This window comes from Populus alba, chromosome 16 (assembly GCF_005239225.2).
Source record: "Populus alba chromosome 16, ASM523922v2, whole genome shotgun sequence".
NCBI classification, from domain to species: Eukaryota; Viridiplantae; Streptophyta; class Magnoliopsida; order Malpighiales; family Salicaceae; genus Populus; species Populus alba.
In genome coordinates, this window is record NC_133299.1 from 4,402,454 (window position 1) to 4,414,676 (window position 12,223).

A 12,223-nucleotide genomic window follows, 5' to 3' on the forward strand; every position below is an offset into this window, starting at 1 on the left:
TTTTCTATCAGATGAATCAAGCATCATCCAAATATATAGTCATTGAGAAAATATTTTTTTATTAAATTATATTTGGTGGTTCGAGACATTATTAATGGATTGCTTTAATTAATGCACAAAAAGTCAAATAATATAGTAGTCACAAGAAAAAGATTTTAGGTTACCCATCCTAGGGGTGGAACTAGGCCCCGGTCCTGCAAATAAAATATTTTTTCCATGCTTTCCTTTAATAAATTAAATTGTTAGTTATAAAAATAATAATAATAATAAAATTAGCTTCCTCTAAAATTTCTTCTCCAATCTTGCTATCTCAAGCTAAAATTACTAACTCCACCCCCTGCACATCCTTAAGATTGAATTGCAATCAATAAAATTACTTGGAATTATGTGAATCACCATGTATCATAACCACCACCCATGCAAATTCTCTGCCGTGCAAATGATTGTTACCGGGGACTGTCATGAATTTTAAGTAGTTTTTATAATTTAAATTGTTTTTTCTTTTAAAATGTATTAAAATAATTATTTTTTTAAAAAATATTTTTAATACTAGTATATCAAAACGATATGAAAACATAAAAAAACTATTAAAAAAAACTTTTAGAACACGATTTTAATTGTGTTTCCAACATTATCTAAGCTGCATGACGGCTGTTGAGATTTTGAAAGTATTTTATGTTTGGAAATAGAACAAAATAATATATATTTTAAAAAAAATTATTTTTGATACAACATATCAAATCGACCTGACAACATTAAAAAATTACTCTTTAAAAAAAATTTGAATTTTTAAGAAACATGGTTTCAACCACGTTTCCGAACATTATCTAAGCAACACAAGGCTATTAGAATTTTAAAAGTACTTTTTACTTGAAAATACATTAAAATAATAATTTTTAAAAATATTTTTTACATCAATACATTAAAATGATATAAAATTATTTATATTTTTTAATTTTTAAGAAATATTATTTCAACTAAGTTTCCAAATATTACCTAGGATTTTGAAGTTCCTTAGCACTAAACACCCACATGAACCAGAATTATAGGTCCATAAGTGAAGAGAGAGACACAAACATGGCATCTGAGATGCACATGAAAGCACTTTCTTAACAGCCACATGCAGAAAAGGTCTCTGTCGTCAACTTTCAAGAACAAAAGTGTAATCTTCCTGCAACACATAGCTGGATCCCTGGCGACCATACTCAAAAGAAACAATTGTAATTTTGCGTGCGGGGCCAGAAAAACTTGCGATCATGACAGTGATTGAAAAAGGGAGGGTTATTCACATGCACAAAGGCATCCAAGTTAATTAAATCTCACTTGCTCGTTTAATCATGCCTGGCTGTTCAATGCTAGCTATAATTAAAGTAATTAAACTGTGTTTTCTGTTAGGTTTCCACCAACAAGTTTGTTTTTAACCTAGGAGGATCTTGGTGAATGTACTCTTGCGGTCAATTATGAAGATTAGTGGAAAATCGACAAAGGGCTTTTCATCCCGTTGAAAATGATGGTATCCGGTTATTGAACACAACATTATCTAGCCGATAGATTTCAATTTCAATCAAGTTTTAATTTATATTAAAAAAAAATATTAACTTAGTAAAATTTAGTTCATCTACAAATATTGATTCAATAATATAGTTATATTACTGATTAAAGATATTTATTGACTTATATCTTGTATAATAATTTTCCAATAAATTGCATTACAATTCAAGACTCATTAGATGTTCTCAATCATTTTTAGCATGAATTTTAAAGCATTAATTGGTGAGATTAGTGACCCTTCTACTTGAAACTTGGCTTGAGCCAAGATGAGTCGATAAAAAACTTGATTTTTTTTTAAATAATATATTTTTAATTTTTTTTAAAAAATTAGATTAATAAAGCATGCTTTTAACAAGTCCACCATTATTGTAGCTAAAAAAGAGGAGGGATATTACCCTCTTAAAAAAGAAAAAAGGAAGAGGAAAGAAAGGAAAGCAGCCAGCATTTTTCCTCTCCTGTTCTAATTAAAGAAAATACAACCACAATTAGCGGCTGATTAATTAAAAAGTGGTCAACCATAAATCTGTCCCACGTTGTGTTTGTTATGCATGGCACATCATATGCCTCATTTAGCAAGATACAATGTCAGCCGTTCGATCCTTGATTTGTTCATCTAGTCAACGACGGCTCAGTTGCTCGGAAGCGAAAATCGAGGGTGTTATTGACAGGTAGTGGTGGGCATGACAACACCTGAAAAGACACACCGACATGATCTCCAGACAGTTGGAAAAGCAATGCTGAGTTGGCAATTAAAGTTCCTTTTTATTTTTTTTTCCCTTTTATTTTCCTATTAAATAATAACGAAAAAGAGGTTTGCTTGATTATAAAATATTGCTTTTTTTAGCGGGGTCCTTTTTCAAGGACTAATTTACCCCTCGGCGATGAAAAACTACATCCATGCCTCATTTTTGTCAATTTTATAATTGAGAAGGGTAATTATGGAATTCCAAGTACACTAATCACGATTTCCGGTTTAACAGGGTTTCTAATCTCAACTTACCACCACTAGCGAAAGGTAACTGTCCTGTGAAAAAAAACAGGCAAACATGGTCAAAGACAATGCAATGAATTTAGGATGGGAATGCCTTAATTTATTTTAGCTAAATTTCATTTTTTTACCTTTTTATTCCCACTTGTTTGAAAAAAATACTTCAAAATATCTCTAAAATAAAAAAAAACAAAATATTAGGATTTCAATTACAGTTACATTGATGGGTTTTATAATGGAAAATATTAGTATATTTTGATCTTTTAAAGAACATTATACCTTAGCATATGAAACTAAGATAAAAATTGATATTTTTTATATTATTTAAAACACAAAAGCTAATTATTATTTACCAAAATGATAAGCAATGAAATGGTCAAATTGAGATTTGAGAGATCGGTAAGAACCTTAACAAAAATCCCACAATTAAAGGCTTGCCTGACCAACATGCCCTTGGCCAAGGACTAGAGGCCAAATGAGGCATTGTATCAAATCTCAAGGGCATATCCGTCCACACAAATAAAACAACCGAAAGCGAGCCAGCTGTTTTCACAACGAGCATGACGCATCATGGGGTCCGTAGATCAGATGCTCGAAACCAACGGCCAAGATCATCCCAAAGCAAATTTGAAGTTCATTTAAGTTGAATTTCATCCGAGGCTGAAATTTCATTTCACATCTTTCCCTTTTTTAAAACAAGAGGGCGGGTACCTTGAACAAACGCTCACCCACAGCGAAGGAAGAAAGAAACACAAAGAACAATTCAGTTTTCTGAACTGTATGCTGTTTGAATTTCAAAATTCTTCATCTTTCTGATACGGGTTTAGCTCGGATTATAACATCACTGTGTCAAACCATTAAAAGATTTGATCTTTAAATGCGGGTTAATTTTATTTTGTGATTTAGCATTGCTAAAGTTTTGATCTTTGATGTGATTTTACAAAATGAACACTCAGATTTTGATTATGATTTGTACAAAGGAAATGCGATCTTTTTATTTTTCTTTCCATTGGGATTCATGCTCTTTTTGTCAAAATCGTGCATTAAATTGTCGTGATTCCCTATTTGTATAGCATTTTAATGTAAGTTGGCATTTTGAACGTGGCAGGTGAGAGGAAATGGCAGAGAGTGAGGATATTCAGCCTCTTGTTTGCGACAATGGTACCGGAATGGTCAAGGTATTTAGCTAGATTTGTTTGTGAATTTGTGATATACTTTTGATTTTAAAGTTTTGATCCTTACCGTGATATTGGTTGTGATTACTGATTTTGATTGGAAATCTCAGGCTGGGTTTGCTGGGGATGATGCACCAAGGGCTGTTTTTCCAAGCATCGTGGGTCGCCCACGCCACACTGGAGTGATGGTTGGCATGGGTCAAAAAGATGCCTATGTTGGCGATGAGGCTCAATCAAAGAGAGGTATTTTGACTTTGAAATACCCAATTGAGCATGGTATCGTTAGCAACTGGGATGATATGGAGAAGATTTGGCATCACACCTTCTACAATGAGCTCCGTGTGGCTCCTGAAGAGCATCCAGTTCTCCTTACAGAAGCTCCTCTTAACCCCAAGGCCAATCGTGAGAAGATGACCCAGATCATGTTTGAGACCTTCAACACTCCTGCAATGTATGTCGCTATCCAGGCTGTCCTTTCTCTCTATGCCAGTGGTCGTACAACTGGTGAGTGATGTGGTCCATCCTCAATTTGCTTTTATGTTCAAACTGATGAATGGAAAAAATATTGTTATTGGCCTGTTGCATTGGAATTTTCGGAATGAGGCGGAGTTTTAGTGATTGGTTGAATAAATAAATTTCAGGAAAGAAATTTATCTAAATCATGATAAAAAAAATGGAATGTCTTGGATAACTTCTCAAACCTCAATGTTTCTAATTTGTAAGTTAACACGATCTATTTTTCACCCTTGGTCATAATCACATTTGGTTTTGGGGAATTTGATATGATAAATACAGGGATCATGATCATGAAAACCAAAGAACTGTCTTTGACAAGCATGTAGGTAATCCAGCTTGGTGATTTACATTAGGGATCTTTAATTGTGGAGATAAATTAGGTGAAATAACATTTTTCATGATCTATGTGTTTTGGCTAGGTATTGTTCTGGATTCTGGAGATGGTGTGAGTCACACAGTTCCAATCTATGAAGGCTATGCCCTCCCACATGCCATTCTGCGTCTTGACCTGGCAGGTCGTGATCTCACTGATGCCCTCATGAAAATCTTGACTGAGCGTGGCTACTCTTTCACAACCACAGCAGAGCGTGAAATTGTAAGGGACATGAAGGAAAAACTAGCCTACATTGCTCTTGATTATGAACAAGAGCTAGAGACGGCAAAGACCAGCTCATCTGTTGAGAAGAGCTATGAGCTGCCAGATGGGCAGGTTATCACTATTGGAGCTGAACGCTTCCGTTGTCCTGAAGTCCTCTTCCAACCATCCATGATAGGAATGGAAGCTGCTGGCATACATGAAACAACATACAATTCTATCATGAAGTGTGATGTCGATATTAGGAAGGATCTCTATGGCAATATTGTCCTCAGTGGTGGTTCTACCATGTTCCCAGGCATTGCGGATAGGATGAGCAAGGAAATTACAGCATTAGCTCCCAGTAGCATGAAGATTAAGGTGGTTGCACCACCTGAAAGGAAGTACAGTGTCTGGATAGGAGGTTCCATTTTGGCATCCCTCAGCACCTTCCAGCAGGTACTTTGTCTATTTATTAGATTTGAGCTGCAAACAGAATTGAACTCTAACCTATTCTACTCGATTTGGTATCTTTAATGTTATGCTTTAGCAGTATTGTTTAGTGTTATTATACGTTACATGCCTAAGAACATGAGTCTTTATGTGATGATTGGAAGGAGTAACTAGAATGATAGCAAAGCTTCAAAGAGATGCAATGTTGTCAGAAGTTTGTATCAGAGTTCTTGATCTACCATAATCAGGATTCAAGCACTCGACTCTTGTGCTGTGCTTTTCCAATCTGATTGGAGAAATTTGCTTTCTTTTGAGTGCAGATGTGGATTGCAAAGGCTGAGTATGATGAGTCTGGGCCATCAATTGTCCACAGGAAGTGCTTTTAATCATGCAAAGCAAGAGGCTCTTGGACAAATACATACTATATACACTTTGTATTACAGAAGGCTTCTAATCAAGTGGTTGCAAAGTTATCTTCTGCATTTCGTCACTTTTTCACCCTCTCTTTTTTTTTCGTGTTTTGCTCCGTCAATGTCTGGACAACAAAAATGAGGTTGAGTGGATCAAATTTAAGATTCGATTATTTAATTTGTTATTGGATTTGTAGAAGAGTTGTGTAATGTAAACTGATTTGGTTTGGGTTAATTTCAGATTCATTATTTTATTGTTTCTTTAAGAAATTTTTATTAAATAAAACCAGTACTTGTATTCATATTCATGCGTACTAGCAACTCAGTTCTTGCATCATTACCTTTGGTGGATGAGGTTTTTTGTTGGATTTGTTATTTACTTTCTGGTTCATCTGCCAACAATGCTTGCGTGTTGAGTCAATAATGATACACACAAAACAAGCAGGATGTTGCTGATGATACGTTGAAGTCTACTCTAAGGCTCGGTGAGGAGCAGAAATTTTTATTCCGAGAACGCGAATCCACTTAGCCATTTCTGGTCACTATGAAGTGCTTCTGAGTTTTATATGAAACATCACATGCTTCGACTTTGAATATAGAACGTGTTGATGATATGCTAATAGAAATAGACCCAGCAAGGGGAGGAGCGCCTTAAACAATGGGCGTTTCTGTAGCATCTCTTAAGACACACGATTGTAGATGGTCCAACAAGAGTGCGATGCTAGCAAGATCCGTGCTCTTGAAATGAAAGCTATTTCGGTATAAAATATTTACTAGCACGACTTCTTGTCAGTACATTGAGTAAATTGAGAACCACACAACCATGCCAGAAGGAGCCATTGCAGCGCGAGTGGATTATGGTCAGAGCTGCATTTGCATGCAGAACCTGAATACTGGAAATGCCTTGGAAGCTTGAACGTTGGCTGGTAGTAAGTAGTAAAAAGGTAGGCCTGGAGAATCATAAACTTCATTCTTAATTATTGTCCTCGGATCATGCTTTATAATCATTCATTATTGCTTGTTTGAAATATTACGAATCACTCCAGGTGTATACAGAGTACTCTTTTTTAATAAACATTGCGTATGAATAGTGCAAACTTCAGGTGTATACAGAGTCCACATGTTAAATCCAAAAATCTGTAGCTTCCCCTCATAAGAATTCTCAACATGGAGCATAGTATCAGAGTGTAAGAAATAAGGCTCAATGGCCCACAAAAACTTGGAAAAGAAAAAAGGGGAGGGAACAAAACTAATATAGTTATATGTGGCAAAAAAGGAAAGGAAAAGGAAAAGGAACGACAACAGAAACTTGCCAAGTTTACTCTTCTTTGACTAGACTGCACAATTCAAATGATGCTCGTTTATATAGCGGACCGGGCATTCGCATCAATTCCTTGAAGAATGTTAAAATTTGATGGTCCAACAGTGTCGTTAAACCCTCGTACTGACATCTCTGGTGCTGATGTACTATTCCCTAGCAACTCATGGTCTATAAAGATCACAACTACTGTCGTATCATCATGAAAAAAACGCCTGATCCCCCTATCGACCTTCTTAAGATCATCATACCTCATCTCCCTCTTCCTAGCTGCCACATTTAGAGCTGTTTTGACTAGTTTCCTAGCAATTCCCTGACATTTAAAGACAACAGGAGGAAAATATCAGTGACTTGAAGTAAAAAAGGTCAAAAAGAAATGAGCTGAGAGCTAAATGCATACAGCTCGTGGATTATTGCACACAATCTCAACTGCCTCCTGGTTTGTTAATTGTTCCCACAGCCCATCAGATGCAAATATGACAAATTTATCATTGGGTCCTAAAACCCTTGTATACATGGACGGTTCTGATGTTAGCACGGGCCGGCGAATGGGTTCAGGGAGGTGAAATCGTGGAAAAGAAGGATCAAGAGAAAACTCGGGCCGCTTCAAGTATGCATCACCTATAGATCTAGAAACCTAAACAATTCATCAGGAGAAACCAACAAGAAATATAACTCATTAATAATTGGGAAAAAATTGACTGATATGCATGGGAAAAACAGAAAATCTAACAGGATATTGAAAATCATTTTAACTTTGAGATAAAATAAATTTGAATCTAAAAGTTCTCTTATCATAGGTAGCTTGCACAATGAACTTAGCATGTAAGATACACATGCAACATGTATACTATGAAAGGTTGAATTTCATCTCATATGATAGTGAAATGATAAAAGAAAATTCAGCCAACAACATTTGAATATTGCTCTTTTATTCCACAGCTCCTCAGAATAGGAATTCCACAAAGAGGCTACCATATTTAGATTTTGTCTTATTACGAGGACGCTTCCAAGTGGCAAACCTCCACTTGCAAAGATCAGTTAATCAAGTATTTTTCCTCTAAGTGTGATGAACTAGGTAAATGTATGGTTTCAAGAAAATACCACACAGAAGGATTCCTAATCATCTTATATTGGTTTTCAACATGCAACACAATTTAAGGACATTTAACACTTCAAAGACTATAGAGCCTAAAAATCTACTAGGGAAACCTTATCCTACAGAGCTTTAAAAATTTTTGCTAGTCAATTTATTTGGAATAATAATGTAGATGAGTATCATATAAAAAGATACCTGATGCTGTGTGAATCGGGATAATCCAGAGAAAATGATTTTCTGGAAAACTGAAAAGGGGAGTGAGAGAGAGAGGGAGGGAGGGATTGATTTTGATGAAGATAAGAATTACAATCTTGTATATTCCAGCATCTCTTTATCATTTTTCCAAAATATTTCAGAATCATTAGTGAAGTAAGCATGAACCAGAATTGTTTATGCATGCAATCAAAGATAATTAAAAAAAAAAAAGCTGACTTTTCTAGCATTGTTATACTGCATTATATAAAAAAAATGTAAAACCCTTAGCCAGACAAATGATAAATTATAAACACCAAAATTTCTTCCCACTTGCTTAATGAAGCAAGAAAATTTTTCAGAATGAAAACAACCTTAAGTGAGAACGAACTGGAGAGACCCTGAATGCCAATCATGATTTCAAAGCGAGAACACAGTTGGTATCATAAGAATCAAAGCAAACCTGAATGATGCCTTTGATACGCCATACTCCACGCTTCATAACAACAATATGTGAATCATCTGGATGCAAGGACTTGAGTTCTTGTCTAACCTCTTCCATACTAGCATTATGATCCCTGGTCAACTGCTCAGCAACTATCTTACTTGACCTACCTAGAGAACCAATTACAGCTCGAGAATCACCGAGATTAGCAACATATAGCATCCCCTTCCAGATAACTCCAACCAAACAACAAGACCCAACTGCTGAAATCAATGGTTTTATTCCACATGACCTACGGACAAGAGTAAGAAACCCATCCTCAGTTGCAGAGAAGGCACTTCTAAGGATATCTTCAGAGATGGTTCCTCTTTCTCTAGCATGCCCTGCAAATTAATAATTGCTCAAGGTTCATCACATAGAGAACGTTGCCTGGAAAAGCATTCATTAAAACACAAGTCATAAGAGTAACTATACTGTTAGTAAATACTTCCCTTTACGCAATTCTTTTCCCGAAAACGAACAAAGGGTGTAGGAGCAACTACAGAACCACGGATTATGTTTCATTTCGGTAATCACACCATTATCTAGTAGATCAAGCAACTAGAGAAAGGGACATGTTCAAAACAGCAGGGTTGTCCTGAAGAAGCATCCATCCACATAATCGTAATATGAAAACCATTCTTACCATAGATCTCCAAAATTTTGCCTCCAAATACTAAACTTGACCCCAAGAACTAATGTAAAGAAACACCAGAAGTAGTTGACGTTGGCAACGAACACTTAAAAGAAATCAATTCGTCTCCCAAAAAACCAACAATCAAATTCGTAGAGAACCCAACAAAATTGTATCAAAGAGAAGTACAAATTCCTTCAGATTAGCACCAAATACAAAGGTTAACAAATTCGCCCAACCAAATCTCATAAACCAATCAATTTCATTAAAAAAAAAGAGTCAATGAAACTAACATAAACAATCCAAACTTGTTCTAAAGCATACAAAATCCACTTACATTAACACCATACATAAAACTACCAACCATATTAAAAAAGTCAAACTCAACTCAACACCTAGGCACATGAACAAACCTAAAAAAATAACAAACAAGAAATGAAAACAAAAAACACTCACTCATGAGATTTAAGAACAAATGGTCAGATATGAACCGAGAAGCATCAGGTCCACCATGCCCATCATAAACACCAATAAAAGTAGCATCACGACCAGTCTCTACTTGACTATGATCTTCAATAACCTCGTTGGCTTGAACCACAGCAAAAGAGAACTCTCCAAAAGAGTGTTTCTCAAGGTCTCTAGACCATACAAGAGAGTCAGTAGTAGTAGAATCATCATCATCATTTAAAATTTCATCCTTGCTCATACGTGCATATCGCCTCACCGGTCTCCAACAAGCCATTGCTATCCTTTTTAGCCACGACAACATCCCTCATTTCCTATTGAGAAACAAAACAAAACCCACTTTTTTTAATCAAAAAATAAACCGACCGTTTAAAGATTTTGGCCTTGAGAGAATTCAAGATCTGGGCAGTGAAGATTGGGACTTTGCGAGAGAAACCACAAAAGAAAGGGATCAAAACAAGCCAACGTAAATAGAACAGTGAGATTGTATTATTCCAAGAAAAAAGAAACTACAAAAAATTGATGGATCATGTTGCAGAGTGAGAGACAGAGAGATTGAAGAGTACGGAATTCTGACTTCGGCTGAGAGAGGGAGGGAGGTAGGGAGAGAGAGTGGAGAAAGATCTGGACTTTTTGGCTAGTTAAGACGAAAGAGAGAGTTACAGAGAGGAAAGTTGACAATCTCTTTAGTATTTTTCTCTTTTAATTTTTTTTTTTTCCTTTTGTTGTGTTTATTATTATTCCATTATATAACAACATATTTATTAAACCATCCTCGTAGACTCGGGCCGTATTTGTTTTTACTATTCAATATTTTTTTTAAATTTTAAATTTTTATATTGTTTTAATGTCTTAATCTTGAAAATAAATTTTAAAATATAAAAAAATATTATTTTAATATAAATAAAAAACATTTTAAAAACCAACATCTATTATAATCTTAAAAACACACATAAAACAAAACTCTAATCATAAGTCTATGGGATAATATTTTTTTTAAATCTAAAAAGTATCATTTAAAAAAATAAAAATAGATCAATTGTCTGGATTGGTTTTTTAGACACCTTGCCGTTGCCTGGGCAAAGGATAAGTTTGCCGGATTCCAGTCTACTCACCGGCCTGGTTAAATAACAGTGTACAGTAATAACAAGACAACTATAATATAAAGTCAAAGTGCATCAATTTGGTAAAAAATAATATAAATTATATATTAATTTTTTTTTTAAGAATTTAAGTTTTTAAGTTTAAAATTTTATCATTTCTGTTTATTTAATAAAAATTAAGCACAAAATAATATGGACCTGTGTAAATTTTAAGTTCAAAAGACTTTCACTTGAGAGGGTATATTAAAAAATAATATAAATTATATATTAAAATTTTACCTAAAAACTTAAACTTTTGGATTGAATTGATTTTTGACAAATTCCTTCAAAACTTAGAACTGAGATGGTCTGTGTTGCTAGAAATTAGTAAACATTGCTAAGAACTAGAAGTCCAAATTTAGATTGTTTATTTATTTATTATTGAACATATAAATTAACTCTAAGAATACCACATAACATTAGATTAAATTAAAAGAAGTCTACAGAAAAAACAGAAATGTTCTAAGTTTATGAAACTAAGAACTTTATAAATAACTAAAATGTTTTAATAGGAGTGTTGTTGTGGTTATTTTTTAAAATATTTTTGACTTGAAAATATATTAAAATAATATTTTTTAATAAAAAATTATTTTTTGACATCAACGTATTAAAATAATTTAAAAACATTAAAAAATATTAATCTTAAGCAAATAAAAAAATAAAATTTTTTAAATTTTATTAAATATATTTTTGAAATGTAAAAATAAATAGAATGGAAAACATTTATATAAAAACACAAACACATTTAAGGTATTTTTTTAGAATCTTAAAACACTAACACAATTTAACAAATCACTATCACTAGGCTGGTTTTTGCAAAGCCCTAGCACTCGAAGCATATCATCGTGATCCTTAATCATGAAGTAAGCAATTCTCAGCAGCTCAAGATGGTGTAAACCTAAGTCTCACTTGGACTCTTATGGCTGTTTCTAGACTTAACACAGTCCAATGAGGAGGTGGCTCGTAGTAGGTGGAGGAGGAGGAGAGGAGTGGCTGGCATAACAAGGCCAAAGCAATCCCAACCATCCAAAGCAATGATGCAACACGTGTGTGGATGAGAAGGTGGCATGGCAACTACGGCTTTCCTGTTTGTATCAGTAGAAGGGAAGAAGATAAGCAAAAGGGCAGGGCAACGCCTGAGACATGTGACGGTGGACTTTTTTTGGATCACATGAGAGTCGACGTTGTATGCTAGTTTTTCCTACTCATCTTCAACCTCTTT

At 34.5% G+C, this 12,223-nt stretch overlaps 2 protein-coding genes across 2 annotated transcripts; one reads left to right on the plus strand and one right to left on the minus strand.

Annotated features, from left to right (window-relative positions):
- Positions 1–3,219: 3,219 nt before the first annotated feature.
- LOC118052490 (actin) lies at positions 3,220–5,969 on the plus strand. Its single transcript, XM_035063472.2, has 5 exons — positions 3,220–3,317; positions 3,648–3,717; positions 3,825–4,218; positions 4,650–5,263; positions 5,578–5,969. The coding sequence occupies exons 2-5, from the start codon at positions 3,658–3,660 to the stop codon at positions 5,641–5,643; spliced, it is 1,134 nt and encodes a 377-aa protein (XP_034919363.1). The 5' UTR covers positions 3,220–3,317; positions 3,648–3,657; the 3' UTR covers positions 5,644–5,969.
- Positions 5,970–6,790: 821 nt separating this feature from the next.
- LOC118052475 (probable protein phosphatase 2C 68) lies at positions 6,791–10,574 on the minus strand. The gene is made up of 4 exons (XM_035063464.2): positions 9,851–10,574; positions 8,740–9,104; positions 7,386–7,622; positions 6,791–7,298 (listed from the first exon to the last, which is right to left on the minus strand). The coding sequence occupies exons 1-4, from the start codon at positions 10,161–10,163 to the stop codon at positions 7,029–7,031; spliced, it is 1,185 nt and encodes a 394-aa protein (XP_034919355.1). The 5' UTR covers positions 10,164–10,574; the 3' UTR covers positions 6,791–7,028.
- Between the last annotated feature and the right edge of the window lie 1,649 nt (positions 10,575–12,223).